At 36.2% G+C, this 22,489-nt stretch overlaps 1 protein-coding gene across 6 annotated transcripts in view; it reads right to left on the reverse strand.

The window, feature by feature from the left end:
• Window positions 1–22,489, reverse strand: part of csmd3a (CUB and Sushi multiple domains 3a) — a 489,960-nt gene that overhangs the window by 157,749 nt on the left and 309,722 nt on the right. For 4 of the 6 annotated variants that reach the window (XM_055211334.2, XM_055211332.2, XM_073872541.1 and 1 more), the window contains 7 exons: window positions 21,912–21,992; window positions 21,591–21,704; window positions 16,221–16,409; window positions 13,556–13,714; window positions 11,618–11,806; window positions 7,884–8,069; window positions 6,921–7,115 (listed from right to left, as the gene is read on the reverse strand). In XM_055211334.2, the coding sequence (XP_055067309.2) occupies window positions 6,921–7,115; window positions 7,884–8,069; window positions 11,618–11,806; window positions 13,556–13,714; window positions 16,221–16,409; window positions 21,591–21,704; window positions 21,912–21,992 (1,113 nt within the window). The remainder of the gene's footprint in view (window positions 1–6,920; window positions 7,116–7,883; window positions 8,070–11,617; window positions 11,807–13,555; window positions 13,715–16,220; window positions 16,410–21,590; window positions 21,705–21,911; window positions 21,993–22,489) is intronic. The other 2 variants (XM_055211335.2, XM_073872542.1) reach the window with 1 other exon arrangement.

Below are 22,489 nucleotides of genomic sequence, written 5' to 3' on the forward strand. Positions count from 1 at the left end.
CTTAAGCCATTTGCAATGATAAATTGCGAAGATCTTGACTTTTCGTTGGAGGGCGTGTCCGTGGCGCATATAGAGGCAGCAGGAAATACCATGTTTTACGCTGTGATTTACTGCTCTTAGATATTTAACCATATCAACATCATATTTGACCAGTGTAATCTCAAGACCTTGTGTGATGATAAAAAACAACGACCTTGACTTTTCATTAAAGGGCGTGTCCATGGCGGCCTCGCCAAGTATCGCTAAATGAATCGCATTTTTGACAGGCTAAACAAGCCCAAAAAGTCATAAAACGTTGCACACACGTCAGAAGTGGCGAAAATTTACATGTGGCATAGGCGCCAGAAGTGGGCGTGTAGAAATGGCTCGATAGCGCCACCTGCAAAATTTCAAAAGAACAGCCCCCCCACTACGAAAAACATACAGATATGAAATTTGGTAGGATCATCTATCACCCCAAGACTTACAAAAAAGTCTCTTGAAGCTAAGCTCTAAACCCCACAGGAAGTCGGCCATTTTTAATTTTTGCTGTGATTTCTGTGCAAATTTGGTCATTTCCAGGCTTCATACTTTAACGAACTCCTCCTACAGATTTAATCCAATCATCGTAATATTTGGTCAATGTCATCTAAAGGCCTTTGCGATGTTAAATTGCGGAGATCTTGACTTTTCGTTTGAGGGTGTGTCCGTGGCAGCCTGACAAATTTCTGCATTTTCGCCATGAAACAGGAAGTGGCTCTAACTCAGGCATACAATGTCCAATCTGCCCCATGCTTCACAAGTTTGATAAGGGTCTTGGCCTGAACACATTTCAATGCCAATATTCAGCTTTAATCATAGCGCCACCTAGAGGTTGCAGGAAATTACATGTTTTACGCTGTGATTTACTGCTCTTAGATATTTAATCAAATCATCATCATTTTTGGTAATACTGATCTTAAGGACTTTAATATAATATATTCAGAAGATCTTGACTTTTCGTTGAAGGGCGTGTCCGTGGCGGCCTGGCAAAGTGTGATGTTTCGCCATGAAACAGAAAGCTGTTGTAATTCAGACATACATTGTTCGATCTGCTCGAGACTTCACACGTGTGTTAAGGGTCCCGGCCTGAACACGTCAATATAATAATAATCATGTACAGTCATAGCGCCACCTGCTGCACATTTTCCTTTGAATATCTACCTATATTTACCCACTTTAATTCATATCCCCCTGGTTCACTGCTTTACTAATGCCATAGGGTGGCGGTGCACATGCGTGCGAGGGCCCTTCCATCGCTGCTTGCAGCTTTAATTATTATTTTTTTTCTTTTTCTCCGACTTCAGCGGGACTTTAGAGGGCCTAAACATACTCGAAAACTCATGAAATTTTGCACAGATGTCAAGAGTGATGAAAATTTACATGTGGTGTAGGCTTTAGAATTAGGCGTGAGAAAATGGCTCTATAGCGCCACCTACAAATTTTCAACGAAGCAGCCCTCAGACTGTGTTTGACGTACAATTACGAAATTCGGTATGCGTCTGTAGCATGACAAGACCTACAAAAAAGTCTCTTGGAGCGAAGCCGTAAACCAAACAGGAAGTCAGCTATTCGGAGTTATTTTTGTGATTTGGGCGCAGTTTTTGTCATTTCCAGACGTCATACTTTAACTAACTCCTCCTACAGTTTTCGTCGGATCATCTTCATATTTGGTGAGTGTCATCTTAAGGCCTTTGTGATGCTAAATTGCGAAGGATTTGACTCTACGTAAAAATTTGTGTCGGTTCTGGCCCGACAAAATTTGATGTTTTCCAATGAAACAGGAAGTTGCTGGAACTCATGCATACAATGTCCGATCTGTCCCAAATTTCACATGATTGCTAAGAGTCCTGACCTGAACACATCTACATAACAATTTTCATTTATAGCCATAGCGCCACCAGCTGGCAACCTGAAGGAACATGTTTTAGCACCACTTTCAAATATTGAATGAAGCAGCCCTTGGACTGTGTTTAACTTACATGTACGAATTTCGGTATGCTCATGTATTATTACAAGCCCTACAAAAAAGTATCTTGGAGCAATGCCCTAAACCAAACAGGAAGTCAGCTATTTTGAATTATTTCTCAGATTTTGGCTCAGTTTTTCTCATTTCCAGCAGTCATACTTTAACTAACTCCTCCTACAGTTTTCGTCGGATCATCATCATATTTGGCGAGTCTCATCTTAAGGCCTGTGTGATGCTAAATTGCGAAGGATTTGATTCTATATTAAAATTTGTGTCTATTTCGGCCAGCCAAAGTTTGATGTTTCGCTATGAAACAGGTTGCTGGAACTCAGGCATACAGTGTCCGATCTGTCCCAAACTTCACATGATTGCTAAGATTCATGACCTGAACACATCTACATGTCAATAGTCACTTATGGTTATAGCGCCACCAGCTGGCAACAGGAAGTGACATGTTTACAATGATTATCCAATGTCTGATCTGTCCCAAACTTCACATGATTAATAAGAGTCCTGGACTGAACACATCTACATGTCAATAGTCACTTATGGTTATAGCGCCACCAGCTGGCAACAGGAAGTGACATGTTTACAATGATTATCCAATGTCTGATCTGTCCCAAACTTCACATGATTAATAAGAGTCCTGGACTGAACACATCTACATGTCAATAGTCACTTATGGTTATAGCGCCACCAGCTGGCAACAGGAAGTGACATGTTTACACTGATTATGCAATGTCCGATCTTTCCCTTACTTCACATTATTAATAAGAGTCCTGGACTGAACACATCTACATGTCAATAGTCACTTATGGTTATAGCGCCACCAGCTGGCAACAGGAAGTGACATGTTTACACTGATTATGCAATGTCTGATCTTTCCCTTACTTCACATTATTAATAAGAGTCCTGGACTGAACACATCTACATGTCAATAGTCACTTATGGTTATAGCTCCACCAGCTGACAACAGGAAGTGACATGTTTACACTGATTATGCAATGTCTGATCTGTCCCAAACTTCACATGATTAATAAGAGTCCTGGACTGAATACATCTACATGTCAATAGTCACTTATGGTTATAGCGCCACCAGCTGACAACAGGAAGTGACATGTTTACACTGATTATGCAATGACCAATCTTTCCCTAACTTTACATGATTAATAAGAGTCCTGGACTGAACACATCTACATGTCAATAGTCACCAGTGTTGGGCAAGTTACTAAAAAATTAGTAATTCGTTACAGTTACTAATTACTTCTTTTAAAAGTAACTGAATTACTCTACCGGTTACTGTATATCAAAAGTAATTAGTTACTTAGAAAAGTAACTTTTAAGTTACTTTTATGTCTGCTTTTTAAATGTAAATATGAACAGTACTGAACAGTCAAACAGTAAAATGATATGGATGGGCTATTTTACACGTAAGACTCTAATATATCACATACTGTAGGAGCCTATTTTGCTTTAGATTCAACCTTTGAATATTTTTGTTAGAAATTATCTTAATATGTAAACTTAGTTTATTTATGTATATCATTTAGACCATTTAGACAAATATTCTGCATGTTTACAAAAATATAAAATGTGTTAAAATTGTGTAGTGTCTCTTTAAAAATTTGGAGACAATTGTGTCAACATGTCAAATTTTGTAAAATAAATTATAATTTTTCTGATTTCATATTTATTTTATTAAGTTAGAAACGTCTCCGCTGTGTCCTGCTGACAGGCACGATGCGCGTGCAGCAGATGAGGCAAATTATGGGTCCTCCGAAGGTTAGACCGTCTCATTTCAGTTCTCTTCGCGAACTTCTGAGCGCCTTGAATGGCCGAGTGCTCACCTTTTATTGCATGCTTAGTAGGGTGCAGCCCTTGAATTGGAACACAGCTTGTGAAGCTTGCCGCAGGGACTGCGCTCTTTGGTAATATATTGTTTGTTTTCTGTTGGATTTAAATGATACACAGGATTAAAGGAAGATATTTATTCAGAAAACGGAGTAGGCTACGTGGATTGTTTTGTCGGACGGACACAGAGCGAGTGGATTGTTTTGTCAGACGGACACAGAGCGAGTGGATTTTTTGTTCGGATACGGAGAGACTGAAACTAAAACTAAAAGCGAGCTCACACATACTATGGAGTTTTAACACGGGTGTACACCGCAGTGTGAATATTTTAGTGGAAACAACAATCGCGGATCATTCTCTTCCATGAAGCCGATGTAAACATTTAAGAATATATGAACATTTCTTAGATTTATTACCTTTGTGGACTACAAATGCAAGTTGATGTCATACTGCGATTGCTTGGTGAAGATAATTTACAAACATGAGACCGGATGGATTATGACTTGCGCACAATTTTTAAACAAAGGTATGTTGTCCCGTTTAGATTTTTCATGTTCATTCTATATGCACTGTCAGCTATGATGAAGTGTAATGAATCATTGCGCCGCCAACTACGGTCCTGCGACGTCAGATATGTCTTGTCTATTTTTTACAAAATAGAGTAACGCGAGTAACGAACTCATTTAAATTTCAGTAATTGTAATTGCGTTACTTGATTTAAAAAAAAAGTTGGAGTTACATTAACGCGTTACTCCCATCACTGATAGTCACTTATGATGCCAATAGTCAGTTACGGTCATAGCGCCACCAGCTGGTAACAGGAAGTAACATGTTTACAATGATAATGCAATGTCGGATTTGTCCCAAACTTCACATGATTGATAAGAGTCCTGGACAGAACACATCTACGTGCCAATATTTACATGTAGTCACTCATACTCACACACACTCGCTCACTCACTCTCTCTCTCTCTCTCTCTCTCATGCTATCTTACACGATGCTACCTCGCTGTCATTTGTAATTAGCAACAGGAAATGTGGCACATTATACTACACTTTCAAATGGTTCACCTATGTTTACATGCTTAAATGCCTATTTACTACTGTTCCCTTTAATTCTTATGCCACGGCGTGGCGGTGTCAGGTGTGCGAGGGCCCTTCCATCACTGCTTGCAGTTTTAATTCACCAATATATTTTTTGGATATTTTCATATATATTTTAAAAATAAATATATTTTAAAGGATGTTATATTTACAGAGCCCCTAAGGGGACATGGAGCAAAAATTAAATAAAGTTTAGTTTCGCGTGAAACTATCTTGTGCCCACGTGAAACTAACGCATTTAGTACATGTGAAACTATCGCGTGCACACGTGAAACTATCGCGTGCACACGTGAAACTATCGCGTGCGCACATGAAACTTTCGCTTTCACGTGCGTGCGTGATAGTTTCATTTGAGCATGCGAAACTAAACTTAAAAAAAAATTCTGCACATGAAGGTTTCACGTGAGCACATGAAAGTTTCATGTGAGCAAATGAAACTAAACTTTCGATTTTTTCACTCCAATGTTACCTTAGGGGCTCGGTATATATTCATGTCGCATTGGAAAAAAACCTTTGTATGTTACAAACCTGTAAACATAACAGGTTTGAAAAGATAAAAAAATATTTTTAATATAATTTTAAATATATTTATTTAAAAAATATATATTGATCAAAAATAAATTTTTGTAAACATATTTCAAAATATATTTTAGCACATATATTTTTTTGGTCTTTTAAAAATTATATTTGAAAAAAAAAATATATATATATATATATATATATATATATATATATTTTGCCATATGGATTTGTTTACAATATCAGTTTAATGTTGCTTTTCTAATGCTGTTTTTATTGAAACATGAGCAAATCAGAATCTGAACATCTGGAATATCAGATCGGCAAATGTTCAAGGAGAACATCATTATATAAATATTTGTCATATACATTATGTGATGCACACAGCGGGTCGTCCATGTATGAAAATAGCACATCAGTTTCCAGCTGATCATCATCTTTTCATCTGATTGCTGTTGTTTTTGAAAATTGCCACGACGCTGCGTTCACCCTCACCGGCGCTTTGAATCTGTCAGATGCCATCCGTCATGATGCGACTCTAATGTTTAGATTGTGGATCTTACGAGGGCAAATCTACACATTTATCACCTCTGAAGTTACAGCAGAAGATTGTTTTTCCCACAACATTGGGAAGCAAACCATCTGACGACGCCACCTGCCATTGAACGACTGCTATAGTTTAGATTGGCCAGGCTTTCATGCCTTATTTGACAGTCAGTGTTTGCCGTTTATTTCAAATTGTTATTTAAAGGATTTGCATCTGCTTTCTGTAGGATGCTTTGCACTTGCGTTTAATATTTATTTAGCAGTGCAGAGACAAAATAAGATCAATAAAAATGTCAACCTAAGTGATTGACTGCTGTCTAGAATTTCATATCATCAATACAGGAGGTGGCGTTGTGCCACTTCGTCACCTAAGGAACAGACAGACAGCGTTATGTTGTTTACGGTCTTTGTTAAATACTCTCGCGTCCGAGCTGTCACTGCAAACTAATGCTATCATTGCTTGTTGACATTATGGATTTAAAAGTGAAATAAAACAGATTACAACCTCCGTATCAGAGCCGTCCAGGTCACTCGGTAATGCATTAAAAGCAGGAAACCGGACGTTTTCAGCATCCTACTTACTCAGACGTGCCGAGCGTAATGAGTATTTTCGCATCTTGTAAGAATAGAGGATATTAAACTGAAAAAAATATCTTGGCAGGCCAATACAGAATCGAGTACCCATTACTCAAAAAGTACAATAAAATGCATTAAAAGGTCTGCAGATGTCGCCTAGGCATGACAATGAGGGTCTAGATGCTCGAGGGACACAAACTGCTAATCTTTCACACATCAGCAGTCGACTGACAAAATCATTAGTCTTGTTGTCTGGCCCGGCTGACCTTAAGAGCAGGCCATCTTAACAAGGTCTGAGACTCCTGCACTATTCATTTCAGAGCAACACATCACTTACTCTTGCACCGAGGACGCTCGTTCCTCCAGCTCCATGTCCCATTGGCTGTGCAATAAATGTGGGCGGGGCCCAGACGGTAGTAGCCGGGGTTACAGGTAAAGGCCACTTTAGTGCCGAATTCGTAACGAGAGCCGTTTACAATCCGCCACTTGCCGTGATCCAGGGTAAAGGAGCCAATGCTGGGACACACCACAACTGAAAGTAAACAGCATTAGTCAACCAAAGCACACATTTAACACATCCACTGACACGTTTAAAATGTTTGCCAAGGTTAGCCAAACATTCATCATTTAATTTAACACATGCTTGCGCTATGAGAGGACCTGTGCTTTGCCTTCTGAGAATATAGTTCTGAGTATTGTCACTTATTTGGAGCAGTATGCTAGCTGGAGCCATTTACTTCCAGTCTTTGTGCTAAGCTAGGCTAGCGGTGGGTACGTCAGACACAGTTATGGCACGCACGGAGATGAAAAAGGTATGTATGGACTTATATAACTCTGGGGGATACGGTGAATAAGCTAAAGTCCCAAAAAGTTCCTTTAAAGCCGCCTGTCCACTGTCCATGACAAATGACGGCTAATAAACCGGAAGGAGAGTCACAAAGAGTGCCAACTATCTTTGTTATTTTCAGATCCACTCACATAAAAGGATATAACATGCACAAAAACAGTCTAGTAAGATGTAGGCTTCTATCAAAGCGAGTGGACATTTCTCTTGCATTGCCAATTTGTGGCGTAAGATATATGCTACGCTGCGCTGGCATTTGGCCAAAAGAAAGTATCTTTAGAGGTTGTGTAATTATCCTTGCATATCTTTTAGAGATAGTGTGCCAATGATGCATTGGCATATTTAAAAGCTCATTAGGTTTAAAACAAAGTGCCCAACTATAATCATTGTGATCATACAAATACAGCCTGATAATCTGAAAGCAGTGGATTTCGTCCATATGGCGTTTGCTGTCACCTGTGCAGCGAGGGATTTTATTTTGGGTGCTCCACGTGCCGTCAGCCTGGCATACGGTGCTGGTCACCTCTTTGGAGGACAGCCTGAAACCATCGTTACAGAAATATGTCGCTCGTGTTCCTGAGGAATAATCCGCGGCCAGCACTCCTCCATTCGCCGGAGCCACAGGTGTGCCGCAGGACACAGCTGGAAAAGACATGATGATGAGATCATCAGAACTCTAAACAAGAAATATGAAATGACATACTTTTTAAGGGAACATTTCTGGCCTTGGTTTGTTCCTCACACATATAGTATTTTTATTCACAATTGTGACTTATTTATTAATCTATTCATTTAAATAGTGAAAGTGATTATTTTCAAGATGTCTGCTCTACTTAAAGTTTTTTGAGTTCTTGCAGGTGTCACAATCAAGGCACGTCTTACCTGCTGCGCACCAGGATCAACAAAAAATTGCGAGCGGGATTCATTGTTTCCCCTCATTAAAAAATGTGTGTAAACATAACTTCATTGTGCACTGTCGGAAAAAAAAACAGTTTCTAGCTATCAGTGTGGCATTTAGGTATATCCTAAAGGGGTACTAATACGCACGTTTTGGTACTGATATGAAAGATGCTTTTAGTTTTTTTGACAAATGTGACAAGTAGAGCATGCATTAAAGGAACATGCAGAGAAATTCAAAAGACATAAATGCTGCAAGATGCAAAGAACGTAAACGCATAATACAATTTCTTTTTTGTGCTGTTATCGGAAGCTGAAACAACCATTTTACTTAAAGAAATGATGACATAAATAATGCATTGAGAATGTTTAAAAAACATTTCTTCTTCAAAATTACCAGATGATTTGTTAGAAAAATTGTTATCCCTTAAAATTAGGGTGAATAAGCGATGACTTGATTCACATTTTAAATGAATCATTTCTGTAGATAAAAACATTGGAAAATAGAAAATTTGACAGAAACAAATGCAAGACAATCAAATGATATTTGAGGCAATCATAACAGCGGGAATGTTGTTGTGCCGGCAGGATAGAAATAAATATGTGCTTATCCATGATTTTTAATGCAAATCCTCGGTTTAAAACGGGAGCTTGTTAAAATTTGAATTTTGTTAACCACAAAAGCCAATTACACTAGTAATTGAACCAAAGCATTGATGCGCAAACACACCTTGCCTGGTTTTCCAAGTCAATGCCATGTAATTCCCACTGAGAAACCCAAAATTAACCCTTTACCTGAAGACACCAGCAGCTGAGGTTACCTGCGTCATTCCTCTTATACAGTACATCGCGATCATACACTAAAAAATGTATCTCACAATTAAAAATTATTATGAAAACATCCTTTGTATTCATTTTGTATGACCGGATGTTACCATTTGTGCCATGTTACACACAATAAAATATTTAAAGTTTCTTTAAATATTCTTCAAATTATTGAAGGGAGCTTTGGAAAAGGGAGTCGTGCCGAGAACCAAAACACACTTGTAGCGAATCAGCAGTAAGGGGCATGTCTACTAACCAACATTATTACCTGGGTTGCGTATGTGTGGGGCTTGTTTGTTTAGGTGATTTTAACATTGGCTTTCAGAGATCATGCACCCCGCCTTTAATATCCTTCTATTCTTATTTACATACTTTGTTATAATGGTTAGGTTTCAAAGATATTAAAATAAAAAATTTTGGTATACACAGTCACATTGTTAACATGCTACATAAATCTTCAATTTACAGATTTTTTTTTTACTTTTTTACTTTTAATTTTTATTATTAACGCCTTTTGTTTGATGTATAATTTCATTTTCCAAAAAGAAAAAAAAAGGTTTAATTCAAACAACATTTGAAGGACCCCAGGAATACCACCACAGACCCCTTATTGCAGAACCATGATTTAAATTATCTAGAAAAAAAATCACTTGGATTTAATAAAACATCAAATTAAAAAATGATCTGTTTAATAAAATGTTAACATTTAAAGTATTTTTTTTATTTTTTATTTTAGGTAGTATGCACACCAAAGCTTTTATGCCAGCAGCCGGCGTATGTTTTCAATAGTTTCCAATGAAAGTGCAGTGCTTTTCCAAAATCCAATCAGCTGGCATTTTTTACTGCGCTGAAAACCGGCGCTCTGAGGTTTTTCTGCGCTCACACTGCAAAAAAAATATTTTCAAGAAAAAAAAAATTCTTTGTATTTTTGTCTTGTTTTCAGTAAAAATATCTAAAAATTCTTAAATTAAGATGCTTTTTAACGACCCAAGAAAATAAGTCAAATTTAAGTGATTTTGTTCATAAAACAAGCAAAAAAATCTGCCAATGGGGTAAGCAAACGTTTCTTGAATTTTTCTTGAATTTAGTGTTTAAGAAAAATGTTCAATATTTTTTTGCTTACCCCATTTGCAGATTTTTTTGCTTGTTTTATGCATGAAATCACTTAAATTTGATATTTTTGGTCTAAAAACTAGACTTATTTTCTTGGGTTGTTTTGCTCATCAAGAAAAAGCCTCTTAATTTAAGAATTTTGAGATATTTTTACTGAAAACAAGACAAAAAAAAACTAAGAAAATGTTTTCTTGGAAATATTTTTTTGCAGTGCAGCACTGAGCGACAAGAGTTGAAAAGTATTAAATTTTGGGTGAAAAACTATCTCGTCAATGTCAGTTCTAACACGGCCATCCAATCACAGTGGAGAGGGGCGGGATAAACATCACAATAATTAACCGGCGCATCGTTCAATGACTGATAAACAAAGCAGAAGCATCACAGCAACCAAGGTGCTCAGCTGAAGAAAGCTGGTAGTCGGCGCCCGCCTGGCATTTTTAGCCATGTTTAAAATCTTTGATGTGCACACCCCCTTAATGTCAATTTGGCATCTATTGCTGTATTCATAACAAGAACTGGTTAATCCATACACTAGTGTACGCATATGTATGTATATGAATAACAGAAACAGTGCAGCGCATTTTGAGTGCGGCATCATCTTAGCTCTTTAAAATTGGTGAAGTGTAAGCAATCAGCGCTGTAATTATGCAAACATGGTAAAAATGTAATTAAACACTTGGAAAAGGTGCTGCGGTTTGCTCAAAGCTACATCAATATGGCGCTGAAACATAATGCGATGTCCAATTATTGAGTGCTAAAAAATCAAATCAAATAAATCCAGCATAACAATGAAGCTCTCATAAAATGCTAATAACAGCTAAGCAGAAAGTAGGAGCTCATTCAGTGCCATTAATTAGCAAACACAAAGAGCCAACTGGTCAATGTTGCTGGCACACAACGCAGCCTGTCCTCACAAACGATAATTCAATCCAAATAACACCCACCAAAAGCTGAAAACCACACAAAACGTTGCACTCAACCAGCTGATGATTCATCGTACACTACACATTTTATTGTCCAATCAGATGCTCGCTTTAGTACCAATCGGCAACGTTTGTGCTTTTTTTAGCAAAAAATCATGCACAATCGTATGTCCAACAGGAAGTACATTAAGACAGAAATATTGCTTTTAATTTGTCTACCCTTTAATAAATAAAAAAATACATTTTGCATAACTCTTCTGGATTGTTTCAAACCTTAAAATTAAAACAAATGTCCTTTGATCCACACTGAACACTCAGTGAAAACAACAAAATTAAGCTGAGATTGTTTCAAGCAAGGTTAAAACACAACAGCATTTTACAAGTGACTCTTGTACAAACTCAAGGTAAAGAAATTCAGAATAAATAAATAACCTTGACAGGCAGGCACAGACGAGTCCCAGGCCAGATATCCGAGCTCGGTTCTCTTGCATACAGCCATATTTTTTCCAACGAGCCTGTAGCCGCGGTCGCAGGCCCAGCGGACGACGCTGTTGGCGTGGCCGCCTGTCTGACTGACCACGAACCCGTGCTGAGGAGAGTCAGGTGTACTGCAGTACATCGCTACACATAAAAGCATGAACCATTAAACACTTTCATATTATTCACTTAAAACAGCATCATCAGAAACATGATATATGTCTACTCTAATCCTGCCTACAAGTCACATAGCATGACAGTTATGGAGAAGTAGAATAATTAAATTGGCATTGATCATAAAAGTTAAAGAATGTCCGCTGAAAACATTTATACTCATTTAGTTTATAAGTTGACATGCCTTTGTGACAAAACTACAAAACTAAATAACTATGGTCTGCAGTGAGAAATTGTACAATTTCTCTGTGGCAGAACAAGAATGATGATACATAGATAAACAAATATAGTTGTAACTTTGTGTAGTAAGTATTTTAGCTTTTCTGTATTACTTTTTTATGTTTTAAAAATAAATTAGGGCTATCGAACGATTAATCGCGATTAATCAAGTACAAAATAAACGTTTATGTTTGCACAATGTATGTGTGTGTACTGTGTGTAATTATTATGTATAAATAGATGAACAAACATGGTTGTAACTTTGTGTAATAAGTATTTTATCTTTTCTGTATTACTTTTTTATGTTTTAAAAATAAATTAGGGCTGTCGAACGATTAATCGCGATTAATCACATAAAAAATAAAAGTTTATGTTTGCATATTATATGTGTGTGTACTGTGTGTAATTATTATGTATAAATAGATGAACAAACATGGTTGTAACTTTGTGTAGTAAGTATTTAGCTTTTTTGCATTACTTTTTTTATGTTTTAAAAATAAATTAGGGCTGTTGAACGATTTATCGAGATTAATCACGTACAAAATAAAAGTTTATTTTTGCATAATATATATGTGTGTGTACTGTGTGTAATTATTATGTATAAATAGATAAACAAACATGGTTGTAACTTTGTGTAGTAAGTATTTTAGCTTTTCTGTATTACTTTTCTTCATGTTTAAAAATAACTTAGGGCTGTCGAATGATTAATCGTGATTAATCACGTACAAAATAAAAGTTTATGTTTGGATAATATATGTGTGTGTGTACTGTGTGTAATTATTATGTATAAATAGATGAACAAACATGGTTGTAATTTTGTGTAGTAAGTATTTTAGCTTTTTTGTATTACTTCTCTTTATGTTTTAAAAATAAATTAGGGCTGTCGAACGATTAATCGCGATTAATCATGTACAAAATAAAAGTTTATGTTAGCACAATATATGTGTGTGTGATTAATATGTATACAAAAATACACAAAAATGTATATATTAAAGAAACATTTACATGTGTGTATATAAATTATATAAATGTACACATGTATGCGTGTATTTATAAATAAACATAAGTAATATATACACACATAATACATAAATAATACACACAGTACACCGACACATACATTATGCAAACACACATTATGCACACTTATTTTGTATACGATTAATCGTGATTAATCGTTTGACAGCCCTAAAAAATAATGTACTGAAATTCTAACCAAAATCACTAAACACATCACTTTTAAACCTGCACATGGGAAGCAAACCTCAAATCAAATAATATCCTAAATATACCTCGAGTAATTGTTTTACATCTTGCATTTTTCAATAATGAGCTCCTGATACACTAACTGCATATCTCCAAAGTTACAAACAGATACAAACATTTGCACACAAACACGTAGACAAATGGACGCAGACGAGGACGCTGGTGTCATGGGCGGGACAGACATGACGCGAGACACACAGAAAACTAAGGAAATTACCGATCGGGGATACATACTTTGATACTCACCCACGTAAGTGATTCGAAAGCCTTTTTTGTTGGTGCCATGATCGGACGACCAGCGTAACAACACCTGATGACCCGTCGTGGTCAAATTAAAGGGCACGCTGAGGTCTCCGCCCAGCACCGCCAGACTCGGACTGTAAATATTGGGCCCTGCAAAACAACAACAATAACAACAACAACAAAACCAATCAATAGCATAACTAGATAAGGTAGATTTATGTATTCTGACAGGCGGAAAATGTTATTATTGCTCTTTCATAGCTAGTCTCCCCTTAAATTGTTTAATGTAGGAGAAATAAACAGACAAAATGAGACAACAGTAAAATAAATTAAAAATTTGGATCTGTAAAATTAAAATAAACTGTAAAGGTAAAATAATCTAGTATAGAGTTCATACTAAACAATAAAAATGTTTTATTTTTATTTGTCGAATTTTTTTATAAATTTTGCTTTTGAGTCTTTCAGGGGGTCTCATGTGTTAATCGGGGAGGGTCGAGCTCCCCCGGACCGCCCCATATTTCGCCCCCCTGATACTGTAGTAATAGTTTATGACAACCATTACACGTCATCAAATGCACCATGCACAAGAAATAATAGCGACCTCCACAGCTTGAAATGAGGTTTTAAATAATACAAATATTTTAATGCGTTTCGATCAATAGGTTTTAGCAGAAATATTTAACCAAATATGTGTTCAGAGTGTCATGTGTGTGGCTCGTCATGTCAATATATGTGTTCGGTGTGTCATGGAAACCTATGTGCATCGCGTGTCATGTCAAAATACGTGCCTGCTGTATACGCGTCGAAAGGATTTATGATAAAAGAGACGCTCGTGTCTCACAAGACACTTACTAAACACGAAACTCTGATTACACATTAAGCAAGGATTTAGCAAACACAAGCATCTCTTTTATTGTAAACCCTTACAAAGTGTCTGTAGCAGGTACGTATATTGACATGACACGCAATGAACATAGGTTTACATGACGCATGGAACACATATTTTGACATGACGATCAAAACACATAACAATGTTTTGACGAGTTTCGCATTTATGCCTCCTCGAAGTCATGCAAGTCTTCATTATCGAGGTACCCTTTAAATAAAGGTTTGCATTTGCTCTCCATTTAACTTTTTCCCACCATTGACAGTTTTTAGGCAATCCATATTTCTGCTAATATCCACTAGGTGGTGCTTTTACCCAACTTTTAAAACACTGATGCATTCAATGATCCAAAAACTGTAAAAACTGTATGTTTTGATCTCTAACAAAAGTCCTTTACAAAAATGCAATTAGCTCAGCTTATTGCTTAAAATTTTATATTTTTGAAGAAATCTACCCATATTTGATGGTGATACAAAGAGAACAAAGAGAAAGTGTTTTTTGGCAGAGGATCTGTTCTTTCATTTGATATATTATATTTTTATATATTTAAAGGGGACAGAGAATGAAAAACCATTTTTACCTTGTCTTTGTTGAATAATTGTAGTCTACCTGCATTCACTAACATACAAAAAGTGCTAAACATGCTAAAAATCTCAGTCTCATAGAAATTCCTCTTTTAAAAATGTCAGCCAGAAATTGGCCCAATGTGAAAAACTGATGCTTATGACATCACAGGCATCTCCCTGCCCCTCCACTTTAAAATAATTGGCTACATTTTTTTGAGTGGCGGCAAAGTCAGCCAATCAGTAATCAGATTGCAAGTTAAGCCAGTAGGGGGAGCCAAATAGGTGCAAAACCACTTGTTTAAAATCCCCCACCCTAATAGAGCTATCTGAGAGAGTTTTTTAGGAAGCTTCTAAGGCATTACAGACCCAAACAAAAAAGTTTTGTCTACATGTCCCATCACAGAACAAGGATAAATACCCCGTTCGATCATTCTATGTCACCTTTAAAGAAGAAAATATTCTGGAAGGCATTCAACTTTTGTGAAAATCAAAAAATGCTGGCGCTGACAACGTTTTTTTTTTAAACGCCGGCAGGGAAAGAGTTAATCACATTCTAGAAGGAATAATTGAGATATAGAGATGTCATCAGTGATTTTCATTTTTCTTGTAGGATAGATCAATACATGATTTTCTTCAAGTTTTTTTTTAAACCAAAAGTAGAAATACAAACAGCTGATTGGACAGTTAAAGATGCTGGGAACAAAGCTCCAAAATTGCACTTGACATCAGAGTAAAAACATAAAGAGAAAGCTGTCGCTTTGAGGAGAAGAGAATAGATATCGCTTCTCATTTTCTATTCCAATGGGATTCTGTATTGCCATGGGCATTAATGAGCGTCCAATCAGTGATGAGTTATTGGCTAATCTGCTGATTGCAAGCACTTAAGTAATTTGTGGCTAATAACACACTGAATGTATCTCAGATTGTCTTTGCCATTGCGATGCTATCGAGACACACTTGAGCATCTTTTCTGTGGTCTGCATGTCTGCCAGTTCTAAATGAGACTTCTGGGAAATATTTCTCTGTAATGGTCTTGAGGCATAAAAAACTGATTCGGAGGCTCCAAATTACGTTTCAACTCTTCCAAAAGACAAAAAGAAAGGTGTCAGAGATACGACAGGGCTAAGAATAATGGCTGTAATACTCAGGGACACATCCGTACCGCTGTCAGATGCTGTCTTGAATATGAATGATTCAAACCCACCATCAAAGATTTCCAGAATATCAAACTCTTTCTCGGTCTGGAAGAGCTCAAAGTGCAGCGTGATGTTGTAGCCCTTCTCCACGTTGACCATCCAAGAGCACATCTGAAGGTTCGGATAGCTGTCTGGATATCCTGGACTTAGAATTACGCCCGTTGAGTCGAACAGAACCTCGTTGTCAGGACACTGAACTGCAGAACCAAAAAGCTTTTTGTTAAAAACCACAACACTAGTGGAAACCCCAAATTTCATGCAATTTTCCCCTTAAGGGGCCTATTTGTACAAGACATAAAGTCTCAGATGTGCCTAGCATGTTTAAATGCTCCTTTTTGGGTGGGACAAAAATGTGCTGTACCTTTACATGCAAATGAGCTAATGAGTGGTTTCAGTTAAAATAATATGTGCTTTCAGACAATAATATTTCACTATTGAGATATGGCAGACAGCGTACAACTCGCTGAGGTTGGAAACTAAGGTAATGCAGAACTGTCAATCAGTGGCAGTGGGCGGAGCTTTATCAGTGTGACATCACATTAACAATAGAATCAAAATGCATGTTTAATAAGACTGCTATGGTTTAATGTGGATTTAAATAAGTAGTGGGTGAATTTTTTATTGTAGGGTGGTTTTCACATACTGCCAACACAAATGTCCAAACACCTTATAAAAGTGGATTTTGCATAATAGCACTATTGCTTTGATGTGTATACTCTGTCCTAACCAGTAATTTCCTGTTCACACTGAAAGCCAGAAATCTTTTCGCACAGCCAAAACAGTTTTTATACTGAATTAAAATTACACTCTTTAAAAACACATCATCACATAACATCTTAAAGGATTAGTCCATTTTCTTAAAAGAAAAATCCTGATAATTTACTCACCACCATGTCATCCAAAATGTTGATGTCTTTCTTTGTTCAGTCGAGAAGAAATTATGTTTTTTGAGGAAAACATTGCAGGATTTTTCTCATTTTAATGGACTTTAATAGAGCCCAACATTTAATACTTAACTCAACACTTAACAGTTTTTTCAACGGAGTTTCAAAGGTCTATAAACAATTCCAAACGATGCATAAGGGTCTTATCTAGCGAAAAGATTGTCATTTTTGACAAGAAAAATAAAAAACATGTACTTTTAAACCACAACTTTTCGTTTAGGTCCTGTCCAGCGCGACCTAACGTAAATGCGTAGTGACGTAGGGAGGGCACGTGTTACATAGATAAAATGCACATTTGCGGACCATTTTAAACAATAAGCTGACACAAAGACATTAATTAGTATCAGTTGACATACAACAATGTAGGAACGGTCCTCTTTCAAGACGCTTGTAAACACTGGAGCGGAGTTTCGCGTTCGTCCTCTGTGACCTCTTGACATCATGACGTATTGCGTGGGGTCAGCTGGCGCATCACGACCGGATCTACATGACGAGAAGTTGTGCTTTAAAAGTGTATATTTGTTATTTTTATTGTCAAAAATGACAATCGTTTCGCTAGATAAGACCCTTATGCCTCGTTTGGGATTGTTTATAGTCCTTTGAAACTCCGTTGAAAAAAACTGATAAGTGTTGAGTTAAGTATTAAATGTTGGGCTCTATTAAAGTCCATTAAAATTTGAAAAATCCTGCAATGTTTTCCTCAAAAAACATAATTTCTTCTCGACTGAACAAAGAAAGACATCAACATTTTGGATGACATGGTGGTGAGTAAATTATCTGGATTTTTCTTTTAAGAAAATGGACTAATCCTTTAATAATCAGATTAAGCAAGTAATCTGCAAAAGATTTAAACCGATAACTTGCGAGTTTTAGGAGACTTTGACAGATTTTTGAGAAGAGCCGGCTCATAAATCTTCCACAGCAGTGGTTCTGTGCATGCATTGTGTTTGTTTCGAGTGCAGCCAGTGACTCGAAAGTGAATAGAAAGATACGTCGCCTATCTATTATATTTCTTCTCTCTTATCACATTCAATTTAGACAGCAATCTCCAGTAAAATACATTTCCTTCTGCTGTGTTGCTTTTATATTACAGATCACCCAATGGAACAGCAGTTCGGGAAACAGAGATGTTGATATGTAAACCTGGGCGATACCGGTCATGCGCTTGCGTTTGTGACATCATTGTATTTTTGATTGAGGCATTTGTGCAGCTTTGTGTTATTAAATATTCTGTGCAGATATTATTCTCATTATAAAGTTCATAATTTCATTGCTAGAATACATTTACATGATCTTAAAGGATTAATCCATTTTCTAAAAGAAAAATCCAGATAATTTACTCAGCACAATGTCATCCAAAATGTTGATTTCTCTCTTTCTCATATCGAGAAGAAATTGTGTTTTTCGAAGAAAACATTCCAGGATTTTTCTCATTTTAATGGACTTTAATGGACCCCAATACTTTACAGTTTTAATGCAGTTTAAAATTTTAGTTTCAAAGGACTCTAAACGATCCCAAATGAGGCACAAGGGTCTTATTTAGTGAAACTATTGTCATTTTTGGCAAGACAAATAAAAAAAGCACTTTTAAAACCACATCTTCTCTTCTTTCTCTGGCTTTGTGACATGCCAGCGTGACCTAACGTAATTGCGTAATGACGTGGAAAGGTCACGTGTTACATAAATGAAATGCACATTTGCGGACCATTTAAACAATAAGCTGACACAAAGACATTAATTAGTTTCATTCGACATACAACAACATCAGAATGGTCCTCTTTCTCCACACTTGTAAACACTGGGGCGTAGTTTCGCATATGTCATCCGTGACCTCTTGACGTCATGACGTATTACGTGAGGTCGCGCTGGCACATCACAGGACCGGAGGAAGACGAGAAGTTGTGGTTTAAAAGTGCATATTTTTTATTTTTCTTCTCAAAAATGACAATCGTTTCGCTAGATAAGACCCTTATGCCTCGTTTGGGATTGTTTAGAGTCTTTTGAAACTGCAATTTTAAACTGCATTAAAACTGTTAAGTGTTGGGGTACATTAAAGTCCATTAAAATGAGAAAAATCCTGGCATGTTTTCCTCAAATAACATTATTTGTTCATTCGAGAAGAAATTAAGACAACAATATTTTGGATGACATGGTGGTGAGTAAATTATATGGATTATTTTTAAGAAAATGTACTAATCCTTTAAGCAAAAAACACCTTTTTATCATATCGTGCATAAATGCAGCCACTTTTTTCACTTTCTGCCTGAAATTGGTCAGATGGCTTGGTCTGTTGTGATTAGTCAAGTGCAAGCAAATCTAGCCACTAACAGACTGTATGCAAATGTGTAACATAGTGATGTAACCATGTCAAATAAATCATGGCAGTACAACCATGGTGTCTAAGCTGTTATTGCATTGCATTGCATTGTTTTTGTTTTTTTGCGTACAATTTTCAGCAATCTCCAGTCCTACCTCAATCTCTGTTCTCTAAATTTACTTTTCTTTTAAAAATAAAATAAAAATACTTTATACACTAGAGAGTATATATTTTCGTCAATTTCTTAAACAAATGTTGGCCTTTGACTGTAAAAGCAACATGGTCAGGTGGTGTAACTGGTTTGTGTCAATTGGTGTAACCAGTATTTTTCATAAAAATATAATTATATTTAAAAAACTTAAACTTTAAATGTGAAATGAAATGTAATCATCTACTTTAGTGTAATAACATGATTTTTTTTTTGACAATTTCTACATAATTTGTCAAAAGTAATTAAGAAAACATGGGTACTTTCAGCATATCTCCTGCCAAATATTGCAAAAACCTGCTAAAATTTGCATTTAGAGATAAGTCTAATAAAATCTACTTTCATGTGTTAATTTGAAATTAAATATTTATTTCTATGAGTATGAGTACGTGCCATTTAAGTGGATAAAATATTTAACATTTCTTAATTTTTGGCAGTTACACCATTTGACATTTTCAGTTGCATAATTTCGTAAAAATTTTTTTTGCAAATGTCATTTTTAATGACATAAAATCAACATAAATACAAAATGTTGATTTTAACATGCCTGATGCATGTTTTTAAAAACAGTTTTTAAAGATTTTTGAATTTCTCATCTTACCAAACCTTATTTGTCAGTCACTCGTATACCAAATGTACCTTTAACTAAAGGTTGACTATGAATTAGGGATGCATAACAATTAATCGTGATTAATCTATAGCAAAATAAACGTTTTTGTTTACATCATATATGTGTGTGAACTGTGTATAATAACTTTGTATAGATAAATGCACAGACATGCATGTATATATTTAAGAAATGTTTACATGTGAATATACATTTGTATATTTATGTATAATTTTTATTATATATACATATAAATTAGGGCCGGGACTTTAACGCGTTAATTAAGATTAATTAATTACACAAAAAATAACACGTTACAACTTTTTTTAACGCATTTTAATCACACTTATTTTTGCACCGCGAAACATTTCTCATTGGATGAGTTTCGGCGGACCGAATATACTGGAGCACCAACTAGCGTTCATCATGACTTCAGACAACAACAAACCACAGTGAACATGAACGAAGAAGCTGATGAGATCGCTTTGGTTGGTCCCGTGGATGGGTATTTTTTTTAATAAAAAACGAACGGGTGGAAGCGTCGATAAGAGCATGGTTGTGTGTAAGCTATGCAACAAGGAATTCGCATATCACCGCAGCACATCAAGCCTCAAGTATCATCTCAATGCAAAACATATAGCAGCTAGCGTGGACGTTAGCCCGACTCCGAGTACAACGACTTGGTTGAACAAAAATAAACAATATTTTGTTGCTTAAGCTTATGTATTCAGTCATTATTCATGGTATACTTAAAATCCATGAGAAAAAATAACTTCTCAATGTTCTCAGGTCAAATATTTATATGTGATTAAAATGTGATTAATTTCGATTAATTAATTACAAAGCCTCTAATTAATTCGATTAATTTTTTAATCGAGTCCCGCCCTAATATAAATACTTAATATATAAATATATATTTTTTCTTAAAATAATACATGTATGTGTGCATATTTATATATACATAATTATTATACACAGTTCACACACATATATGATGTAAACAAAAACTTTTATTCTGCTATAGATTAATCGCGATTAATCGTTATGCATCCCTACAAATAAAATCTATATTACGCAAAGGTAAAACCAAAAAAGCATGATAGTTGATCTTAAAAATCTATCTACGCATGACATATGCTGTTCTTTTGAAAACAGCAGAAGAAATCCAAGATTTCTCACGACCTTAAGCATTAAGTCCAAAAGACACTAACACCTGCTGACAGTGCCGACAACATGATACGTGCATCCGAAACAACACGAGACACAAATAAGACAGCGTGCCGGATGTTCTGCCAAACTCACCTTGGCAGACCGGAGGAGGACCATCCATCTGCAATCGCTCACCCAGCCTACAGGTCAAGATCTCGCTCCCAAGGAGTGTGAAGCCCGGCAGGCAGCGGTACCTGATGATGTCACCTGTTGAGTAATTACACACACGGATGTTTGCTTCACCTGCTCAACAGAACATTAGTTCATTAAGACTTGACATTAATGATGACAAATGCCAACCGGCATGTGTTATTTTTTCTACGTTACTAGGTGGGAACCTTGGGAACGTCTTTTTAATGAGCATTCAGCAGACGAGAGATGTACACAAACATGTAACGTTCTACGTTATTTTACCGATCTGGAATTCGTTGTCTTCAGCCAGGACCTCGGCGTTGGCGACAGGTGGGGGAGGCTGACAGATGCGGAGTTGGTAGGCTGCAGAGAAAATAAGACATGTGATGCTCAGCGCCTGCTCGAGTGAAAACACTTAACAACCCACGCACAACATAAAGCTAAATTAGGCGAGGATGTGCGCTGCGGTGGAGGTCACACATTTTTTCTTACCAACATTGATTAAGACTTTCTAAAAGAGGATTTCTTAGTTTAAGATCCCTTTATCACTATATGATAACAGACACTACTGTGATGTAATTTTGAGTCATTATGGTTCTCAAACCTTTAAGAATTTTTTAAAATATAAAAATATCATAATCATAAAGTAAATAAATAAAAATATATACACACAGCGGAGAAAATAAGTATTTGACACTTCAGCATTTTTATCAGTAAGGGGATTTCTAAGTGGGCTATTGACATGTAGCCATCAAGCCAAATATTGAATTTATACAAAGAAATCAGAACATTTAAGTATACAAGTTGAGTCATAATAAATAAAGTGAAATGAATAAGTATTGAACACACTTAATATTTTT

This window comes from Misgurnus anguillicaudatus, chromosome 10 (assembly GCF_027580225.2).
Source record: "Misgurnus anguillicaudatus chromosome 10, ASM2758022v2, whole genome shotgun sequence".
Taxonomy (NCBI): Eukaryota; Metazoa; Chordata; class Actinopteri; order Cypriniformes; family Cobitidae; genus Misgurnus; species Misgurnus anguillicaudatus.